This window comes from Canis aureus, chromosome 3 (genome assembly GCF_053574225.1).
Source record: "Canis aureus isolate CA01 chromosome 3, VMU_Caureus_v.1.0, whole genome shotgun sequence".
Classification (NCBI taxonomy): Eukaryota; Metazoa; Chordata; class Mammalia; order Carnivora; family Canidae; genus Canis; species Canis aureus.
In genome coordinates this window covers 58,769,871-58,793,780 of record NC_135613.1, presented here as the reverse complement: position 1 = coordinate 58,793,780, position 23,910 = coordinate 58,769,871, and the positions used below count along the sequence as shown (strand labels likewise).

Sequence of the window (23,910 nt, the reverse complement as noted above, 5' to 3'; positions counted from 1 at the left end):
AAACCTCCCTTCCTGCTTCGACTCTCCACTCAAGCTTTCATCCTCCACATGTCTCCCAGCCCTTGGTCTGGCTCACTCTTCAGTCCTTCCTCCATGGATGTCCTCTTTCCAGAAGGAGACACACTCAAATGAATCTGCCACACAGTTTTAAAGCACCAGATTTTGGGGATCCCTGAGTAGCTCAGCAGTTTAGCGCCTGCCTTTGGCCCAGGGCATAATCCTGGAGTCCGGGGATCGAGTCCCACATCAGGCTCAATGCATGGAGCTTACTTCTCCCTCTGCCTGTGTCTCTGCCTCTCTCTCTCTCTCTTTCTCTATCTGCATCTCTCATAAATAAATAACATCTTCTAAAAAATAAAAAAATAAATAAAGCACCAGAATTTAATGCGAACCCACAGCCCAAGGAACAAAGTTAAAGCCAGGTGTTCACACGTCAAAATTCCGCTTAAGAATCACATTCTCTAGAAAGCACTCTCCAAGCCTCTCATCCGTGTGGCCCAACGCCCATGTGGCAACAACACTGTCCTCCCAATGTCACGTCTGCATGTCCACTCCTCCCCTGAGACTCAGGAACCGTCTTCCCCTCAGGGCCCAGCTCATGGCTGCCTTCTTCTCCCTTGGAATGACCTCTCTTGCCTCCAGGCCTGCCCCCCTCTCCGCCCCACCACCTCCTCAGGTGCCCTTTCTTCACGAAGCACCTCTGCTCTCCAGTCAAGTGTTGGTGATTTCACCACCGCCTCTCCCCTCGTGGCCTGCAAAATGAAGTCTCTCCAACCTACAACAAGCCCTCATTTCATCAGCTGTCCTCGTAAACTACCAGGCCACTGCTCTCCTGCCTCCCAAAGGAAGAGACTCTCACGTGGGGCTCTCAGAGAAACTGAGGCTCATGGAGGCTTCGCCTATAGCCACGCAGCCAACAGGAGGTGGAGCCAACACCCGGAAGCTTTGTTCCATCTTCCTCCGGGATGGGTGCAAGACGACTGCCTGTGACACGTCAAATCCCACAAGGGAAGGTAAGAGCAGCCGCCAGAGCCGAGGAGAGGCAGCCAGGGCGGCACGTGCAATGATGCTGGCTCCCCACGGGGCTCCTAAGGGCTTTCCGCTCCCCAGTTTGGGTCTCCCGACACCCATCTGCTTCGGAAGCCACTGGGCTCTCCTATATTCTCCATACCCTTGTAACAAAGCCTTCACTCACTCACTCACTCACTCCCTCCCTCTCACGGATTTTTGCTCCCTGGCAACGCAGCGCCGATGCTGAGAAGCAGAACGCAGATCAGTGCAGGAGCCAGAAACGACAACTCTGGTGACAAAACATTGACACTCAAGAAAGAAACACTCATGAGCCCCACCCCACAAACCAAGGGCAAAGGCTCAGGGAGACTGTGTACAAACACACTTTACCTAGCCCAACCTTTGGTCCACAAAGTGAATTTTAAATGGTAATACATCTTTGGGTAGAAGAGTCAGTGTCACCGCGTTCCAGGAACAGCAGGACTGGATGCTTTCCAAAGGGACAGCTCATTTGACCCTGGCGGTCACCTCCCAAGGCCAGCAAGATGCTTCCCTTAACAGCTAATATAGGTAAAAAGTTAACAGTTGCCCACAGTCTAAGAATAAAGATGAGAAATATAAATTTAAAATCCAGGTTTAATTAGTCCTGTGCTCTCCACAGTAGCTCGAGTCACCTCATACCTTGGAAATTGTCTCCTCAATTGTAAGCACTCCATTCATCGCAAGTATTACCCAGTGATAACCTTGCCTCTCGTGAAACCCTGAGTCTCAAAGAGTTGAAAACTAAGTAAATAAATAAATATTTTTATATGAGGTCTATTCCTCCTGCTGTTCTAGACAAATGAACACAAGGCCATGCGCATAATGAACACAGTGACCTGGGCACAGAAATCCCACTGTGATTTCACTGACAACCACCTCTTTCTCACTGACCTTGAAAACCTCAGTGATGGGTCATCATATTTGCACATGTCAGAGTAAAACCAGATAAACTTACCATTTGGGTGCCAGATCTCTGTAATGAATTTCATTTTAGGAGGCCGGAGGGGATAATCTTTTGGGAAAGTGAGATGAGCCTTAAAAACACCACCTTCGCTGGAAGAAAAACAAAGACATGTTCTTGCCGTGAGTTCTGTGTATCAACAAACAATAAAGACAACAAACATGAGACAAGGATGCTGGCTGCCAACTGTAAGTGAAGGGAATCAAGGCTCTGGGTCTCCCTCACTCACACAGTCAGTTAACAGACCGCTGCTGCACCTACACTTTACCAAACTCTCACAGAGCTTGGAAAATGGAAGGAACAGGCATCCGTACCAGGGTCACGTCACTGTTGTGCCAGCAACTCTAACATGTCAGAGGCCGGGGGTGTAACTTTGTCCGTGGGGCCAAGGCCAATTCCTCCATCCTGACCTCCAACTACCACCTTCCCTCCACTCCAGGCCGTCTTCTGTCCCTTCATCAGCTCACATCAGCTCTTTCTCACTCAGAATTCACACACGTACTGGCTGTTCCCCATGGGGACACATGTGCTGAACTTCCATTCATCCATTCATTTATTCATCTCATCATTTAACAAAAACTTCTTCACCCTTTACCTGTCAGACACTAGGAGCATAAAGTCTCTCAAGGAGTTTACATTCCAGTGACTTCCCAAGTGGTGTCATGCTCTATAGTCACGCTGTCCAAGATGGTAGCCCATAACCCTTGAAATATGGCCCATGCAACTGAGGAGTTGAATTTTTAATTTTATCTCATTTTAATAGAACATACAGCCAGTAACGGCTATCTTAGTGCTGCCTTAGATCTGTTCTGGAAGGGCTGTCAACCAGTACAATGAGTATTATGTTAACAGCAAAAACCAAGGACATCAAGGCAGCCTTGTGGGGCATATGACTGGGTTCCTGCCATATGTCATTGGTATGAGCTATTTCCTGTGCTTGAAATACCCTTCTCCCCTTGTCATCAATTAGAACTCAGCTTCGAGGTTCCTGGGGGGCTCAGTTGATGAAGCATCTGCCTTCACCTCAGGTCATGAACTCAGGGTCCCGGGATCGAGTCCTGAGTCGGGCTCCCCACATGGCAAGGAGTCTGCTTCTCCCTCTCCCTCTGCCCTACCCCCACACATGCTCACACACTCACTCACTCTTCTTATATAAATAAAATTCTTTTTTTAAGATTTAACTTATTTATTCATGAGAAACACAGAGAGAGGCAGATACACAGGCAGAGGGAGAAGCAGGCTCCCTGCAGGGAGCCCGATGCAAGACTCGATCCCAGGACCCCAGGATCTGACCTGAGCCAAAGGCAGACACTCAACCACTGAGACCCCCAGGGACCCCAATAAATAAGATCTAAAAAAAAAAAAAGAACTCAGCTTCAACATTACCTCTTGAGACCTTACTTGACTCCCCACTCTTAACTATCCACTGTGTCCCTTTATCACACTGCCTTCATTTTTTAATTCCAACATCTATTTGCACATCTGATTCTTTATGGTTTGGTGTACGCTCCATCAGAGCAGGGTCATGTGATTATATTTGTTTCAGATCAATGAGAAATGGGATTCTCAGGTCATTAAATGGTTTTCATTAATTGAACTAATATACACTGATTACCTGCTTGTGTGAGGCCCTCTTCTATGTAAAATAATAAAACAGAGAAGCAGACATTAGAGACCACTAGTTTCACAGAACTTACCATTGTAGTGGCAGAAGGAAAGTATCAAGCAAAATACCAGTAATAACTACTGGAATGATGAGAGCAATCTAATATTAAATTTTTTTAAAAATGTATATATAGGATCCCTGGGTGGCGCAGCGGTTTGGCGCCTGCCTTTGGCCCAGGGCGCGATCCTGGAGACCCGGGATCGAATCCCACGTCGGGCTCCCGGTGCATGGAGCCTGCTTCTCCCTCTGCCTATGTCTCTGCCTCTCTCTCTCTCTCTCTCTCTGTGACTATCATAAATTAAAAATAAAATAAAATAAAATAAAGTTCTTTTAAAAAAAAAATTTATATATAGGATAAGCCCATTTGTCCCTCATAAGGAAAAACAGGGATTCTTCTGTATAGATAGAAAACCATCAGCAAACACAATCCTACTACAGACAGAGCACAAGAGGATGGGATCTTTTCTTCTCTGCTTTGTATATTTCAATATAGATCGAATTTTTAACCACAAGCATTAATTTTTATTGCCTTTTCTGAGCACAAAGGTTCTGGGGAACGACTTTAAAACAGACAGCAGATCATTAAAACCAAATACTTCTGAACACCCATGGAAGGCCGATGGGCTCCCACCATGCAGAGTAATCATGGTGACACCATCATGGTAAAATCAACAGGATAGGGCTACAAGAGGGTCAGAGGGAGAATGGGGTGGTCAACGACAAGCATGATGTGCAGGACAATTTGAAAAGTTTGGCACTTAAAGAACAGGATAACTGGACGGGGAAACACCACAAATACCAGGCTTCAAAAAAAGAGGGAAAAAATGGAATTTGTTTGCAAGGACATGGGGAAGGAAGATGAGTGACACTCGAACTAAGCCACTGGAAGAAAAGCTCCTCAGGAAAAAGAAAGAACATCTTTTCCTTTTGTTTTGTTTTAAAGTTTTATTTATTTATTTCTATTTATGATAGACACACACAAAGAGAGAGAGGCAGAGACACACAGGAGGAGTGAGAAGCAGGCTCCATGCCGGGAGCCCGACGCAGGACTCGATCCCAAGACTCCAGGATCACAACCTGGGCCAAAGGCAGGCGCCAAACCACTGAGTCACCCAGGGATCCCCCATCCTTTCCTTTTGTGCTGGAAGAACAGACTGAATGCGGTCCAGATATCCGGGGTAAAAAGTCAGAACGAGGGGCAGCCTGGGTGGCTCAGTGGTTTAGCGCCATCTTTGGCCCAGGGTGTGATCCTGGAGTCCCGGGATCGAGCCCCACATCAGCCTCCCTGCATGGAGCCTGCTTCTCCCTCTGCCTGTGTCTCTGCCTCTCTCTCTCTCTCTCTTCTCTCTCTCTCTCTGTGTCTTTCATAAATAAATAAAATAAAATCTTAAAAAAAAAAAAAGTTAGAACGATGACCAAGTGTATGCCTGGCACATAGCCTCCAGTCCTAACATACGGACAACGGACTGAAGGGGAAGCAGGGCCCTGGTGGGAAGGGCCTGCGCAATGTTGGTGGCAGGGCTGCACACAGCTCTCATCCCTGTGCGGACTTAGTGCCAGACTGACCCTGGGACCTGCGAACGTATGGACGCGCTTTTCAAACCGCGGCTACAAAGCCAACTAAATGAGTCACTAACCAGTTTTCCTAATAAAACTCAAGTAGAAAACACTGGCGCTAATCCCAGATAGCCCATTTTTACTACTGTAATCTACATTCACGCATTGGGTCATGATGTAAAACACTTCTGATGATGGCAGGAAAAAAAGGCCAGTTTGAAAGCTACCAACAGAAAACAGCTAAAAGTCTACGTTAAAAGGACATCAGAAGAGCTGCCACAAAGCCTTCATGCTTCGGTCCAAGGACCCAGCCATGCATGTCTCTGTATTGAGGAAGCATCCCTAGGGGTCTTCATTTTGACTGATTAGATTCACTTTCTATTACCTGATTGAAATCCCAGTCATGAAAAACTGCCTCCCTCTCTTAAATTTTTAATCTTTAAAATATCAAATTTTATTAAAAGAATTATCTCAAAAGGTTTAAAGCACATAATTTTCACTCTGTCTACAAAGTCCTCCCCACTCTGAACCAACCATATTATTCTTGATAGTTTTCCTCCTATCAGTGGATTCCTATCTGTTTCTCTAAAACCCAAGCTCAGTGGTCTCGGCTTGTGGGTGCAAACTCCCGGTGAACAGCCAGACTGGGAAGAGGAGCACCACCCCTGGGGCATGAAATATTATAAACTAAACGTTCATATGTCACATATTTACTACTTTCCAAATCTGCAAAAATGTTACTGGGTTGAGTCACATGACAGTTCAGTAAAAAGCATCTATGAATTAAAAATATCTTCTGTTACATCACAGATACTAATAGTGCAATTGTCAGCATGATGTTAAAAAGGGGTGAGAAACCAAGAGAGTTTCACGTTTGAAAAGGTTGAGAAACCTAAATAAGCCTTCTTGAACCCTCTTCCATGAGCCTCACTTACTGTTTCTGTATTAAATTACAGAAATCTTACAGAGACCAGACTCTATCATTCTGCCATATTTACTTTATTTAAACAACATCCTGAATGCTGCCATCTGAAATTTTGCTCAACACTGTTCTTTTAAAATTATTCCTGGTCATACCTGTTTCTTGTCCATTCATTTTATCTGCCACATTTTACAATTTATTCATACAGATAAGATACTTGATTACTTACAAATTTTTTGCTACTACATGCAACAGAACAGTGAGTATCCCAAACATTCCTGGGCATGAGGTTTTTACCCTAGACACAAAACTGCTAAGACAAAGTTGAAGTAACTTCGAAGTCACCACGGCAAACAGAATTGGCAGGGTCGGGGAGCTAAGTGGTAAGGGACGTGGCATTCCCACTGACACACCAGTTGGTAAGTAATGCGGGTACAAGGTTCATTCCTTCCAAATTCTCGTTACAGAACATATGGCTTGTGCTTCCAAGTCTTAAGCAGAACCGTAAAAGGATGTTGTTACTATAGAATAACATTAACCAGAGTTTGGTTAATCGACTCTACATTTCCTATACCCACTCAAGGAAACGCAGTACAATAAAATGCAATATAATCTTATTATTTTCCATATTTTCCACACCCGTGCCAGGAGTAATAAAATAAAGCATACTTCTTGAACAGACTAGCCATTGATGATGAAAGAATAAGAGATAAGAGAAGGTACACACTCACCATTCACTGGTACAAATTTATAAAATTCGTAATTATGTAGTGATATCCGAGTCTCCTGAGCTTCCTTTAAAAACCATGCTGCCGCTCTTGCCTAAAATGTCTGTTTCTGTGGACACTACCTGACACGGGCAGGCTGCACACAGAGGTGCACACACCTTTCAGCTGTCACAGAAACACAGCTTAGAGAGCCTGTTCTCAGCACCAGGAAGCGGTAACAGACACATAATACCATGGAAGGAGAACTACAACAGCTACATTAGCTACATTATTACACTCGTGATAACTCTCAGGCTTCGGGAAACGCGGGGATGACTAGTTATTGATCACCCAACTGAACGGTGTAGAGTGCCCTCTAGTGACTACATGACGGCCAATGACTCACATCACTAACTCCTGCTGTCACTACATACATCATCTTGCTAGGTGGTGAAGTGATCAGTCCACGTTAACTTTTACTGACTTCTAACCCTAGCCCCCTGTGTGCGCTGAGAGCAGTGGTTTACACTGAAAGTCTGCACACCTGCACCCCACAGACCCCTCCAACAACTGCAATGCGGCCTTGACTCTCTGTACACCACTCAGGCAACTACAAGCACACCGGGAATTTCCTTACTGTTACATCAACACACACTATGAAATACTGGATTCTTGACACTTTTCGAGAGCTTACTTCTCCACACGCTTTCCTCTCTTTACCCCCTTGGGGCTCATCTGCCCCCAAGCGCTCCCACTCTATCTTCTGAGCAAAGGCTGTATATCTCCCTCCCGGGGATTGCTATGGTTAGCGCCCAACTCCCAGCCCATCTTGCCCACCACGAAGAAACTTTTAGAATAACAGTGTTAAAAACAAATTTTTCTTGCAGAAATAAAATGCAAGTAAGCTGAAGGAAAATGAAACCCATAATCCCAAAGTTGTGATACTCAGGAATTCGATGCACACTGTACCCTATAAACCTAACTGGTGGCTCATGGGGTAAAATTCTCCAGTGGTTGTGCTTTGTCCTCAGGACCAAATACAAATCCAAGCCCTTTAACAGCATTGATAAACTTCCAGTGGCCCTCCACTCCCTGTCCAACCTTGTATCTGGACCTTCCGTGTGCTCACCTCTCTCCGCAGCCACACCGTGGAGCATCCCACCTTCCATGCCCATGACACACAGCTCCCCTAGGAAACACGGTGGCTCCGTCATTACCACCCCTCTCCCCGCCTCTGCCAGAACACTTGCCCAGTTGATCCCTACTCAGTTGCTAACAGTTCCAATCTCTTCCATTCCAGAATAGCTATCTAAACCACTGTGGCCATCTCGTCCGTCTTACCAGCTACTGGGTAAAAATGAGCAGGTGACTCAACTCTGACAGCTGGAGAGCTCCCGGGGGAAAGTCTCTAGATTGTGTCTAAAACACATAAAACTAAGAAAAACCTAGCCTCTCTTCTTCCTTCAGGTGATGTTCTGAAATGCTCACATGTCTCAAAACTGCTCTAACCATTTTGCTACCAGTGCAGGACAACAAATTCTTATTCTCTAAGCCAGTTATGGTCAGATTTCGGTTGCCTGTAGCCAAAAAAGCCTACTAACTCACTCTTCAGTTCCCACTTGAGATACAGCTTCCTCTGGGGAAAGTTCTGGTGCCCCAAACCGGCCACACCTTCAGTGAGCTGCCCTAACACCGTGGCCGTTACCCAGTGTGGTAAGTGACCATGTGGTGATCTATTCTGCCGACTATACGGTAACCGCTCTGCAAGAAGGGATGCTGCGTTTAACCAAGGTCGTGTTCCCAGAATCTAACATAAGAGTGCTCGAAAACATCTGAGGACTAGATGAAGGAGCAATGTAAACACCAGTGTAATGCTTTATTTTTGCAACTGTTCTAAATAGGAAATTGCCAAAGGGATGGCCTAGGCTCAGTAAACCTCTTTTTTTTTTTGAGAGCCTTAAAAAAACAATACCATAACTTTCAGCACATGAATCTTAGAAAACATTTTTAATAAGAAGGAATTCTATCCAGGTTATTCAGGATGGTTATTATGATGTCTGTCAAAGGCCATAATGCCTCATTACTCACGGGATGCTCATCATGCGTGTGTGGCATAGCTGTCCCATCAGGAAGGACTGTGCACGGAGGCCTCCAGCGGTCTCCTCAGGACGTCTACACTCCAGAGGAGCTGCCACAAAGGCTTCTGCTACCCATATCTCAGACCAGCAGCTAGCAATTTTTAAACGTATACTGAAGACTGAAATAAGTTTTTAATTGATGGAAAGAATGGGCTATTAATCAGTACAGTGATTATTAAAAAGTGGTTCTCTCTGGTGAAGCCGAAGGTACATGTTATACATAAGAAGCAGCTAATAGTCTTTAGAGACACGTGCCAGCACTGCACAAGGAAGTGTGAGACCTCTACGAGGTCCCGAGAAATGGAGCTCATGCCTGGAAGCCTAACTAATCTTCTCTACAGACACCAGTTTAGAAGAATCCTTCCTGTTACCTCCCATCAACTGGAAGAGTAACAAGACTCTGCCACTGGAACGTCACTGTGTTTCCCAAGTAAAGCTTCATGTCATGTGTTTAGCTTGAAAACCTGGACTTCATCAGGCTTATAAACCAGGTTATATGTATGGTTTTTACATGCAAAATTTAATAAGAAATTTGCTTTTAAATAATATGAAGGTGGGGGAGTAACCTCAAAGATGGTTTTCAACAGCTACTGTTACCTACCCAAACTAACACCATGGAACGACCATTCCATGTTTGCATGGAATTTGCAGCAATCACCAATACACACACAGCACTGAGAAATAACGTGAGCAAAAATTCTGATTGGAAACAATCGTGACAAAACATGAATCACTTTTCCAAACGACAGAAAACCCAAAGCCCACACCACAGCTCACCCTGTATGTCCCATGCCAGCCTGCCCTGGTAACTAGTAGCCTGAATTTTCTTCTCCATCAGGTATTTTACTGGGGGAGAGGGGGGCATCTTTTAACACCTAAAATGAAACCACTGTATCCAAATCCTTGCCTGCATAGCGTCAAGGACCACAGCTGAGCAAGGAAGTGTAGTTAGTCCCCAAGAAAGTCAAGATACAGGTCTGCCCTCTGTCCCTTGGGTGTTTGGCTCTAAGAAGGTCACTGCGTTTTGTTCCAAAACCTCAACTTATATAAACAGTACGGAACTTACATTCATCACTAACAATCCATCTTACAGAACACAGACTATTAGTAAGTTTAAGATAGTCTGCAAACATTCAGAGCAGAAAATAAGACTGTGGTCTTTGAATCTAAAAGGTAGGACAAAATATTTAAGAAATCCCATCTCTCTTTTTCTCTTGCTCTTTGATACCACTACATTCTGCTGTCTAACTTCACATCAGTTAACAACGATTAATTGATTAGCTGTAACAATCACTTTTATGACCTGGGAAAAGGTAAACATTAGCTCACTATTAGTTCAAGGGTCAGAACACCTTGGTTCTGGGCAGTGTTCTGTGGGGACCCAATTAAAGCAGCACTAACACTCATGATCTTGGCAAGTTCTCTCCAGCCTGAAGACACTGCCATGTAAACTGTTCTGCGTGAACATCTGCCAGATGTAATACTATGCTTTAAGTAAACTGATAACGTGCTAAGAAAGGTAAAGACTTATCTTTGAAATCACAATGTTCCCTTTGGGGGTGAAGGCACACTACAGTACAAGTGTAGGGAAGAGGGAGAAACATTTCAATCAAGAATTTTCTTCTCCCCCCGATCCTGCCAAAATGAATCCAATATCCAAGGAACAAGTAACAAATACATTATTTATATATATATAAATACATAGAGTATATATATAAATTATATATATTTCACCTTAAAAATAGCTTTCCATGGTACTTACTAAAGTGTGTCAGGAGGACCTATATATATATTTTTTTCATATAAAGTATATATATTTCACCTTAAAAATAGCTTTTCTGTAATAAATTTATTCCAGGTATTAAGAATATCGGAATTTCTGAAACTATTATATATTTAAGAAAGCAACAGTTTTTTTTTAATTTTTTATTGGAGTTCATTTGCCAACATATAGCATAACACCCAGTGCTCATCCTGCCAAGTGCCCCCCTCATTGCCCATCACCCAGTCACCCCAACCCCCGCCCACTTCCCCTTCCACTACCCCTTGTTCATTTCCGAGTTAGGTGTCTCTCATGTTTTGTCACCCTCACTGATATTTTCACTCATTTTCTCTCCTTTCCCTTTATTCCCTTTCACTAATTTTTATATTCCCCAAATGAATGAGACAATATAATATTTGTCAGTTTCTGACTGACTTATTTCACTCAGCATAATACCCTCCAGGTCCCTCCAGGTCAAAGCAAATAGTGGGTATTTGTCGTTTCTAATGACTAAGTAATATTCCATTGTATACATAAACCACATCTTCTTTATCCATTCATCTTTCGATGGACACCGAGGCTCCTTCCACAATTTGGCTATTGTGGACATTGCTGCTATAAACATTGGGGTGCAGGTGTCTCAGCGCAACAGGTTTTAGACACTAGAATTTCAAGCGGAACACAAAAACCCTAGACATGATCATTTAGTACAAACAATTTCACCTAAACAAAGCCATTTCAACTGCTTTAAAAGATAATTTCACTTCAGTTTGCCAAAGCAGTTTAGATTTCAATTAATGATGAGAGCCACTGTAGTATCAGTTCCATGGTACTTACTAAAGTGTGTCAGGAGGACCAATGATGAGGACTTCCCACCGGTAAAGATCATTGTCATCTATCAAACCTGCTGAAAAGCCTTCCACAGGATTTTTGTTGAGTTCTGTGGGGGGGAAAAATTAAAACTTTTAGGCATAAAATTTTCACCCAACAGATAAATTACAGAATATGAATATACGTAGTATAAATTCCAAACCTTTCAGCAGATACACTGGGGTCCATTAGCAAAATGCTACCAGACGGCCAAATACTTGCATTTCTGTAAAGAGGGTCACCTGGCCCCTCATACGTCCACCGTGGTTTCCAGCAGGCTCTCAGCATTCTGGGGGGACCTCCGTGGTGGACACATCCTGACACACGGCTATCAGGCCCAGCCCCTTAGAGCCTGTGGCCCCACAGGTGAGGGAAGCCAGCACGCCCAGGCATTCTTAATTCTTAGACTGTGCTCTGGGGGACACTTTCAAAAGCACCACGAGAGGACCTAATACCTTCTGTTGGGAGTTTGTGGAGCTCACCCAGCCTTCACTGATACTAATGTGTGTCTATCTGCCAAGCCCTCCGTAGCCCCAGGGGGACACATCCACAGCCAGTGTTCATGCATGATTCCTCAGACTCAGCACAGAGGGAGCAAAGACTCCTCGCGTCTTGCCCACCCATGTGTGTTGACCCCTTTGCCAGGCACGCTTCCGGCATATGGGATGGCTTAAGAATAACAGCCAGATGGGCACCTGGCTGGCTCAATCAGGAGAGTGTAACTATTGATCCCAGGGTCTTGAGTTCCAGCCCCACATGGGGTGTAGAGATTACTTAAGTCAATCAATATATTTTAAAAAGAAGAATAGCTGGAGCCTACAGTATCTACCCATGAGGAACAAAGACATCTGTCCACATACGAGTTTCACAAAAATGTTTATGTGTCACCATTATTCATGATAGTCACAGGTGGAAAAACCCAAACGTCCATGGAAGAACAAATTCTGGTGTGTGTACAATGGAATACTTGACAACTAAAAGGAATGAAATACTGACATATGCTACAACCTAGATGAACCTCAGAATCACCAGGCTCAGTGAAAGAAACCAGACACCTAAGGTCATATATTGTAGGACTCCATTTATAGGACACGTCCAGAAAAGGTGAGTCCGTGGAGATGGAAAGCAGAGCAGAGTTGCCAATGGATGGGGGGAAGGGGAGACAGACACAGTGGGGTGATGGAAAATGGTTAGGAACTGAAAAGACAGTGGTTTACACAAAACTGTGAATACACTCAATACAACTGAACTGTCCACCTGAAAACAGCTTAGATGTCATTTTAATTTTATATCAATTTTCAAAAATAAACAGGTTTCTCTGCAGAGCAACAGAGTAGAAGTCTGTTCCTTCTCAGAAATGAGACTTACGGGCATGAAATAGGGAACTGAGGACCCCATGCAACTCTGCTTTCTGCTCCTTTTCCTGCTTCTATTCTTGCTGGGACCTGCACTCCCACTTCACACAGGCCTCAGAAAACAGCGTGTGTCCTCCTTGCAAGGGACAAGGAGTCAGACCACGTCTAAGGAATGACCAGGTAAGAATGACTGGACGAAGCCATCATATGCATGTTCCTGACCGCAGGCACGAGACTACTGAACACCAAGCTCCCTGGCTCCAAGGAGTAACACCTGGGCCCTCCTCTTTGTCAAGCCTGTTACTGGATGCCTGAGGTCATATACACTGGACCACAATCCTCAATAAAAAACCCTAGGCCCAGAGGACGGGACTCTCCTTTCCTCTCTAAGTCTCCCAGACACTGTCCACACCTGTACTCTCTCTAGCCCTTCAATAAACTCCGCTTTTACCTCCTGCTGGCTCACATTTTATTTCTATCCTGTGTAGCCGGGGATCCGGCCCACCAGCATCAGGAAGATGTGTTCATTTGAGGGGTGAGAAAAAGAAACGATGATGGGTCTAATAGTTTTGTTTTTGTTTTTTTTTTAAGATTTTATTTATTCATGAGAGAAACGAGAGGAGAACGGCAGAGATATAGGCAGTGGGAGAAGCAGGCCTCATGCAGGAAGCCTGATGCAGGACTCAATCCTGGACCCCAGGATCACATCCTGAGCCAAAGGCAGACGCATTGTCAACCACTGAGCCACCCAAGCGTCCCGTTTGTTTTTTTAAGAGAGAGAGAATATGAACGGGAATGGAGAGGAGGGACAGAGGGAAGGCAAGAGAGAGCATCTAAAGCAAGATGCACGCTTCAGCACAGAGCCTGACGTGGGGCTCCATCTCACCACCCTGAGATCATGACCTGAGCAGAAATCACAGGTCAGATGCTTAACCGACTGAGCCACCCAGGCATTCCTGATGATAGTCTTAGTTTTAAAAACCTATGGGCATAAATACGCTGTGTTTTTTTTGTTAATTCTTAAAGAGAGAAACTTGGGAGGGGGATAATTAGAATATTGTTGGAACTGAAGTATCAAGATTGATAGCATCATCAAGGATGAGCCATAAGTGTGAAGCCTATATAGAAGATCTAACTGAATGAATTCTAGAGATACCAATATTTGAGGATTAAAAAAAAAAAAAGAGAGGCCATAAAAGTGACTAAGAATGGGAAGACAGAGAAGTAGGAGGAAACCCAAGAGAGAATTATATTAAAGAAGCCAATGGAGAAAGTTGCCAACAATAATAAACACACTACTCAAGAAAGAGGAGGTCTAAAATCAATCCACTGGGTTCAGTAAAGGAAAGCCAAGAAGGCCCCAGGGCATAACCAGTGTCAGAATAATGGAAAGGCAGGAGCCATTTAGGCAACACAGAGGTGACAAAAAGAAGGTAAGGGGAAAAAATGTAAGTGGAAACTTTTTCTAAGGCCTGTAAATGGAAAAGCATAGTAGCCACACATAGATAAAATTCCCACGGGTAGGGGATTCCCAGGTGGCTCAGCGGTTTAACACCTGCCTTTGACCCAGGGCGTGATCCTGGAGTCCTGGTATCGAGTCCCACATCGAGCTCCCTGTGTGGAGCCTGCTTCTCCCTCTGCCTCTCTCTCTCTCTCTCTCTCTCTCTCTCTCTCTCATGAATAAATAAATAAAATCTTAAAAAAAAAAAAAAAAATTCCAGGCAGCCCTGGTGGCTCAGCAGTTTAGCGCCGCCTTCAGCCCAGGGTGTGATCCTGGAGACCCGGGATCGAGTCCCACATGGGGCTCCCAGCATGGAGCCTGTTTCTCCCTCAGCCTGTGTCTCTGCCTCTCTCTCTCTCTCTCTCTCTCTCTCTCTCTCTCTGGTGAATAAATAAATAAAACTTAAAAAAAAAATTCCCATGGGTGTTTAATGAGAAAGGCCAAAGAAAAATGTTTCAACATCCTACCAACATTCAAATGTTAACAGGGATACCTCCCAATACATTCAAATCTGGATGGACTACAAGACAAAACTAACCAATAAATTTAATGAAAAGAAAATATAGGATTGTTTTTCTTACATAATTTTGGGTTGGAGGCAGCCCTCCTAAGCTACCTCCAACAGGCAAAGCTCGACAGACTGTACTGCACCAAATATTTTAAACCCAGCACAACAGTAAAGCTTCGTACAAAGGAGACACTTTTTGCAACCTAACAGGTAAGTCTACAAAAAATGAACAAAAAACAAACCAAGGACAAGGAAATGTCCTTGAGAATAACAATAGGTACAGGTACAAGGATGACAACAGGGAGAGGTATAAGTGATGGACAATAATGCATGAGCAGACTTTTATGATAGGTCATTACTGAGAGGTAAGAGTAAAAGAGAATGGGAACAGGGGCTGCATATGAAAAATAAGAACTATACTTCTGAATTTGAATCCAAGTTTCCGTATGAATTCATGATAAAGCTTTAAAAAATCTAAGCTCTGGGGATGCCTGGGTGGCTCAGGAGTTGAGCATCTACCTTTGGCTCAGGGTGGGATCTCAGGGTCCTGGGATCGAGTCCCGCCATTGGGCTCCCCACAGGGAACTTGCTACTCCCTCTACCTATGTCTCTGCTTCTCTCTGTGTGTCTCTCATGAACAAATAAATAAAATCTTAAAAAAAAAAAATTCTATGCACTGTCCACAGAAAGATCTAGGAACAATGACCAGCCCTGTAGAAACAAGCATCACTAGTGCCCAGAATATGGCTCCAGATAGGATTTACTACTTACGGGGACCAGGGAATACTCATAGAAATGGCTAAGTACAGGTCTCTGAAAGCACATGCCCTAGGCTCATGTCATACACGCCAAATCAAAAGGAAGCTATCAAATAATACTATGGTCTTCTTAAAAGGACTCATCCAAGCTTTGTGCAGTGGCAGTATCATAGGCCAATGAGGTTTATCTGAGGTGTGATTATTGCTAATTGAAAAGGATTCATCCAACTTAGAGAGGTTCCCACTGGCCACATATGAGACAATATGAGTATCAATGAAGCTAATAAACCATTTTGTTGTTTTAAAAACCAATTAAAAACGGCATAAGATTCAAGATTTATTCTTCCTTTTCTATACAAAATTATACTACCAAGTAATCAAATAGTAATTACAATTTGATCAAATGAGGTATCTCTCCATAGAAATAATCCAGTTAAAAAATGAAAAATGGACACATTGTCATACTGTCATTTTGGTCCAGGCATTTTAAAAAGGAAGACAGGGCAGCCCCGGTGGTGCAGTGGTTTAGCACTGCCTGCAGCCCGGGGTGTGATCCTGGAGACCTGGGATCGAGACCCATGTCTGGCTCCCTGCATGGAGCCTGCTTCTCCCTCTGCCTGTGTCTCTGTCTCTCATGAATAAATAAATAAAATCCTTAAAAAAAATAAAAATAAAAATAAATAAAAAGGAAGACAACCAGTCATTATGTATCTCCTGATAAACCACCATTCAGGAAGTGATCTCACCTTGCTCACAAACCTGAGCCTGTCCATGCCCCCAGACACAATTACCAATTTCAGAAACACAGAGAAATGTGGTTACGCACAGCACGGGACACACACCATCAGCAAAGACCCCACTGCAGGGAAATTTTAAAAGGCAGGACCTGGAAAAGCTTCAATAAACACACCACATGGGGAACGGAAGAGAGAACTAAACTCAAGAGTTTTAAAAAAACATAGGACACATGCAAAAAACTGAAGGCAAAGTAGATATTAGATAATATTAAGTTATTAATATAACATTTATGATATTAACCAATTATTAGCTTTTAAAAATGTGGTGATGGTAACAGGCTGGTCTTTTATCCCCATTTTTTAGAGACATATACTGAAATGTTTACAGGCAAATGAGGAATGATACATGATTCTGTGATGGGCTTCAAAATCATATGGGATGGATAAAACTGCTCATAACCTACTAATTCCTGAGGCTAGGTGAGTACATGGAGAGTCAGGTACCAATCAGTCTACTCTGGTGTTACTATATGCCTAAATTTTTTCTCAAATAGTTAGAAAAATGCTTAAAAGGCACTCTAATGTCTCTAAAAATAATGCTTTACAATTTTTTATCAATCACATGAAAACACGCTATCATTGAGCCTCAGCAAAAATATGAGGTCTTAGAACAACAACATTCAAAGACCTAACTATGTATCATTGTATACTTTACTCTTAAGGAAATAAGCTACTTTAACTATAAATACACGTTGCCAAAACCAATGGTTGGTTAAGTCTAACTGCTACAAAGCCAAATACAAACTGATATTTATAGCCAAGCAGTGATCTTCCTTTGTGTCTGGGTGGCTGTGGCCTCCTGGTCCAGGGAATGTGCATTCCTGTCCAGTCTGTTTCTATAACACATAACTGGCTCGAAGGTGCAATTCTGTAAGTGATTATTTTTACACTGGCTTATTTTTGAACTTTTGAAATAACAAACAGATATCCATTTTATCCAGATACCATCTAATGACTTTTATCCAGATACCATCTAATGACTCCTCCTAAGTATCGAGGTGGTTTATTAAAATAACTTTGACCTTATTGTAAGAATAAATTACCATATTAATTTAAAACATTTAAGTCACCACAAACCAAGTCACCCAAATAAATAGAGAAAACATTTGTTTCCTCCAAGCTTCTATTCGTTCATCAATATGATACAGTATTATGTCAGTCAGACCTGGGTGTGAATGCCAACTCACTCCCTGGCCTTGTAATGATGAACGAGTTGTTTCTTGCTCCTTTCTTTCTCTCTCTCTCTCATATTCATTCCTTCTGAGTCTCATCCCCCTCGTTGGTAAAGTATGGTAAAACCTACAACAGCTCTTCCTTTAAAACTGCTCACTGGGCTACAGGTTACCAAAAGAATAATCAATGTTCTTTAGAATTCTAAGGTCTGGGGAAATACTACCTACCCTACATCTAACACATCACACTCAACTATTTAGTTCCAGTAGGAGCTGTCCAACAAAGACCCACATGCGGGGCCATAAGAATGAGTGAATAAATACAGACTCAAGCCAGAAGAATGAGATCTTCTGGATGATTTTTCAAACTGGCATTAAAGAAAGGAAGTCCCAACTCCATGGGGAAGCTGTGCCATGAAGCATGGCAGATGTTCAAATCTCAAGGAGAACGGTGGTATGAGAAAATGAAGCCAAAATTGAGATAAATGAAAAAAGTAAGCAACAGCAAGAGAGGTTCTAACAGAACTCTAGCTCCTGACACCTGGTACACTCTTGCCCTTCCATAAATCTGGAGGAGCCGAATGTCCTTTGTTTTTGGTGGTTTTTTTTTTTTTTTTTTTTAAGATTTTATTTATTCGAGAGGGGGGAGGGGGGGAGGGAGAGAGAGAGAGAGAGAGAGAGAGAGGGGCAGAGATACAGGCAGAGGGAGAAGCAGGCTCCACACAGGGACTCAATCCCGGGACTCCAGGATCACGCCCTGGGCGAAAGGCGGTGCTAAACTGCTGAGCCACACCCAGGGATCCCCCAAATGTCCTTTTGTATCCATACTTCATTCTAGCTCAACTCCTATCTCTTCCAACTAAGGGTACTTATTTCTCCTTTCGAAGAGTTGTATTTTCTAAGCTCACATCCAGTTGGACTCTGCCAGCTTCTGCCCCCTCCCCTCCCTGAATAGGGCACAGCCAAGGTCCTCAACTTTCCTTCCAGCTTCAACCACATCACTGGGAATACAGAGGTTAAAGGCTGTTCGCAGCAACTGCAGCAGTGGCAGTGGCAGCGCACAATCCCAGCCACCCATCCCCCCAGGGCAGGTGAACAGGGAAAGTCTGTTCCTACTGCCAGGAATGCAGGTGAGAGTCAATCACTTTACTACATCCTACATCCTGATTTTCTTAAGTATTGCTCAAATTAAGGTTTCTGGGTATAAAATTCTCAAAACCAGGTTCTGTTTTACTCAGTATCTAGCAGACCAGACCTTATCTCCTTATCTACCTTTTTTTGTACAATGAAACTAGGTTAAATTACTCTAATTTATCAATGCCTGGAATTTGCTTTCTTTTGTATTCACCTACACCTGTAGTCTCAACAACCTCCAAGTGAAGCTGACCGCTCCCTACCATCCCTGTTACTGTCAACAGGAGACTCACAGTAAAAAAAATCTCACAGCACAATAATGAGGGTTTTGAATCTCTGTGCCAATTCAGTTCAAGTGGACTTAAGCCATCTAATAACACATATAAAAATCCAGGAAGACTCAGATAAAGAGTCTCAAAGAAAATACTGCAATATATCTTTAAAAAAAAAAAAGACCTGAGGGGCACCAGGGTGGCATAGTCGGTGAAGTGTTTGCCTTCAGCTGGAATCATCATCTCAGGGTCCTGGGATCGAGTCCTACAACGGGCACCCTGCTCAGTGGGGAGTCTGCTTCTGCCCTCCACTTGTGTGCTCACTCGTGCTCTCTCAAATAAAAATAAAATTTTTAAAATTTTCAACGATTTGAAAGAAGGCATTATTTATAAAGCAACAGACACCTTCGAGGCAAGCAAGAAAAACTTAGAAAAGAAACAAAATGAGAAATAACAGACAGGGATTACTGTCATATTAGAAAGGACAAATGTTTCTTAGCATCTCTGGTAAATAAAACAAATCACGGTCCTAATGTTAAGGAGGTAAACGATTATACACTTGAACGGAGTGAAGACAATAAAGGGAGATCTGGTATTCGCAAACGGATGAGAATATAAAAAGGCCACAAATAAATAAAACTCTCCCATACTAACTAAATACACAGCCTGATAACACACCACACAGGCCAGGAAAACCATGGCACCAAACGCAGGCCACCAGAGCACGTGTGCGGTGACCGAGAAGCAGTGGGGTGGGCAAGGCAGGGGCAGGGGCAGGGCAAGGGCAGGGGCAGGGGCAGGGCAGGCCCAGTCATCTCTGCAGCACTCCCTTCAGGAGGGAGCAACCACAAGTCTGAGGGACAGGGGAGCACCGCAGATAAGGAACCAGAAGAGGTGGCCAGGGAACGAGGGCAGTAAGTGTTCCCCAACACCAAGAGCTAAGGACTCCAGAAGTACATGGCACTGCCTGGAGTAACTGCTGGGAAATGAATCAAAATAAAGAATTATGCAACAGAAAAGCCAGACTAAAAAGACCAGCGTACTCACTGACCCCATGTAAATACGGAACTCAAACTAAAGCACCATGACTGGTTCTAAACTTTTAAAATAAGGTTATAGGGATCCCTGGGTGGCGCAGCGGTTTGGCGCCTGCCTTTGGCCCAGGGCGCGATCCTGGAGACCCCGGATCGAATCCCACGTCAGGCTCCCGGTGCATGGAGCCTGCTTCTCCCTCTGCCTATGTCTCTGCCTCTCTCTCTCTCTCTCTCTCTATGTGACTATCATAAATAAATAAAATTAAAAAAAAAATAAAATAAAATAAGGTTATAAACCCTGATCATGTAAAAATAAAACTTACACCCCCCAAAAAAAAAAAAAAAAATCAGGAAAGGGAAGACAGGGAAGGAGGAGAACATGTGCATATTTGTTCCTGGGCCAGGTGACCAAGAAATGAATGCCTTCTCTCACAACCACCCAGAGGCCTTCATAATCTCTCCTATCCACTCTCCAGCTCTTTCAGGAATCTCTCTATGGTTTAATCAGGTTTCCAATAACACCTTTTAGCTTGTTGTGTTTTGTTTCAGTCGAATGCAATCTAGTTAAGATTTTTAACTGGCATGCATATGGTAACTCTGTGTTTCCACCTGCACATATGCATTCAACATTCAAAGTGACTGGAATGCTGTTTGTCAAATGTCAGTGATGGTTATTACTATGTGCGTGGTAGGGTTCTTTCAACTTTATTCTTTTTTTAAGATTTTATTTATTTATTCATGAGAAACACACAGAGAGGCAGAGACATAGGCAGAGGGAGAAGCAGGCTCCCATGGGGAGTCTGATGAGCCAAAGGCAGATGCTCAACCACTGAACCACCCAGGCATTCCTCAACTTTATTTTTACTTCTATTTTCTTAATTATAAAAAAGGCCATTCTTTCTAAAATAGCACAGGAAAATAAAATGTAAGCAGTTAATCACTCTACCTTCTCATCCTCCAAAAATAAACACTGTTAACAGTTTGCTATACACATTCTGGTTTTGAACACCCCTTATGTACAGAAAATGGAATCACTTTATACCATGTGGTCATGTAGGTATGGCATATACATTAGATACTTGGTTCCTATTTTTTTTTCCAGGTATAGATAATACTGCCATAGAGCATTCTTGTGCTGTCCTAGTACCTATGAGGAAGTATACCCCAAATCTAAACTCCTGTTAGTTGGGGCAGCCCAGGTGGCTCAGCAGTTTAGCACTGTCTTCAGCCCAGGGCCTGATCCTGGAAACCTGAGATCGAGTCCCACGTCAGGCTCTCTGCATGGAGCCTGCTTCTCCCTCCGCCTGTGTGTCTCTGCCTCTCTTTTTCTCTGTGTTTCTCGTGAATAAATAAAATCTTTTAAAAAATTAACTAAATTAAATAAATTCTATTAGTTGAACTATGATGGTCAAAGGAACATTCACATCAATCATAAAAAGTTTATTTCAACTTATATCCCTAAAAACACTGTAGGTACCTATTTCCCCTACAGCACTGCTAACACTGGGTATTATCCTTTTCCCACTGAGCACTAATAATTTATATTTTTTACATGCATTACCTATTTATATTTTTTGCCCCCTTTTTTTTATATTAAGTGATTCAGCTTCTTACTGATTTGAGCCTTTTAAACATTATGGCTCTGGATAACTGCCATTTTGTTTTAAAATACTTTTTATTTGCTTTAGCTTTGCAAATTTTAGTGTTTTGCTAAGCAGAAGTTCAAGCAATGTAACTTAAAAAAAGTCAATATTCTTCATGGATCCTTCGTTCATCATGCTTAGAAATACCCCCTCCGTCTGCTCCACACTAAAAAATACTTGATTATTTTCTTCTAATGGTCTTTTTATCTTTTGTTTTATTTCAATTATTGGCTAATAGTTTGTCTACAGTCAGGTTCCAAATCTGTTAAAGGAGGATAACAGTGTCTACTTCATGTCTGAAGAATATACTCACACGTGTACAGTGTCTAACCTACTGCTCAGCACGTTGGAAACACTAATAACTATCATGATCCTTTTATAATATATGTAAACATAAAGATACGAATCCAGTTCCCATCTACCTATCTCAAATAGGACTAGTCAGGTGTTCTGGGGAATTTTATTAAATAATCCATCTTTTCCCCAGGATCTGGAAAGCCAATTATTAGTGGACCCTGGACGGGAAGGCGATCAAGCCCTAACTCACTACTTGGCTTCAGACTCGTCTGTAACAGTATTTCCTTATAAAGTTTTTCACTCCCCCTGAGTATCTACCCAGAAGCTGAAATAATCCAAACTGAGAGTCTTATTGTCATTTGTTATATGCATACATAAACTCCTAAGTTGGCTACAGAGCACCTAGAAAAGAGTCCAAATAAACTATTAAAAATTACACCCCTAAACTTCCCTAAATTCTCTATAATACTTGTTTTTTATGACTGGGAAAAGCATATTTTAGGCAAAGTGGGAAAAGGAAGAACTTAATGGTAGTGAATCTTTTCAAAAATATGCAGGAGATAAAAGCAGACAGTGTGAGCGCACACGTGTGCTTTAAAATCTCTACTAGCTTTTCTGGGCACCTGTAACGATCTAAGACAAGCATTCCACAAAGCCCAGATAAAATGTCTACGGAGAGTCGGACATGTAAACTATTTCCAATTGGGGAAAACAGCAGATCCCTAAAGAAAAAAAGGAATTCAACTATACTATAAAAATAAAAAGAAGTAAAAAGAAATGAATGAATGAATGAATGAATGAATGAAAGAGAGAGAGGAAGGAAGGAAGGAAGGAAGGAAGGAAGGTAGGAAGGAAGGAAGGAAGGAAGGAAGGAAGGAAGGAAGGAAGGAAGGAAGGAGTACTAAGTCTCGAGGCAGGTGGCGCAGACCATCTGCAACAGAGCAGGTAGTTCTGAAGGCAACCAGGAAGGGGCTGGAACCAGAGTAAAGGAAGCGGTCTTTCCTCTGCTAACCAGTGTTTGGCTGAACTGCATTCCACTGCCTGTAAAAGGAAGAATGATGGGCAGCCCAGGTGGCTCAGCGATTTAGTGCCGCCTTCCACCCAGGGCCTGATCCTGGAGACCTGGAATCGAGTCCCACCCCACATCGGGCTCCCTGCATGGAGCCTGCTTCTCCCTCTGCCTGTGGCTCTGCGCCTCTTTCTCTCTCTCTCTCTCTCTCTCTCTCTCTCTGTGTGTAATGAATAAATAAATCTTAAAAAAAAAAAAGGACGAATGAAACAATTTCACACAAAAAAATGAGATGCAGTAACACATCATCAGGTGAAGACTCAGTGAACACGTAACAGCCCCCACCTTGCCTCGCTCAACATTACAGAATGCTGTGGGATTCAGAGCCAAGGCCCAGATGGCTACAGCACCCAAACTTTATCACTTAAGTTGGAAGTCAACCTCTACGCACGCATCTGAGACACCAGCACGCAAGAGAAGGCAACTCCCTTGCTGCATCCCTATCACTCCCTACGTGTTACTCCATTAACAATCTGAATGACCAGCATGGTCAAATTTAGTTTTCAGTCATCAATGAAACCTTTGCACAAAACCCACCCAGTGCTCAGAGGTACGCTGAAGCAGAATGTCCTCTCATGATCTTCCTTATAAATGAACTCGGAAGCAGGTATTTTTTAAACCAATGGTTTATACAGATGCAGAATGCATCTCAGAGTTAAAATATGTCAGTGTGGATATGTGTTAAATTCTACTTAGTAAAGTCCTTCCTTAAAGCTGTTTTAAATTCACTACAG

At 43.0% G+C, this 23,910-nt stretch overlaps 1 protein-coding gene and 1 pseudogene across 2 annotated transcripts in view; one reads left to right on the top strand and one right to left on the bottom strand.

Moving 5' to 3' along the window:
- Positions 1 to 23,910, bottom strand: part of UBE2G1 (ubiquitin conjugating enzyme E2 G1) — a 100,035-nt gene that overhangs the window by 19,438 nt on the left and 56,687 nt on the right. For both annotated transcript variants that reach the window (XM_077893206.1, XM_077893205.1), the window contains exons 2-3: positions 11,604 to 11,706; positions 2,009 to 2,106 (exon numbers count right to left, since the gene is read on the bottom strand). In XM_077893206.1, the coding sequence (XP_077749332.1) occupies positions 2,009 to 2,106; positions 11,604 to 11,706 (201 nt within the window). The remainder of the gene's footprint in view (positions 1 to 2,008; positions 2,107 to 11,603; positions 11,707 to 23,910) is intronic.
- On the top strand, positions 15,906 to 15,990 carry LOC144311652 (U4 spliceosomal RNA; annotated as a pseudogene).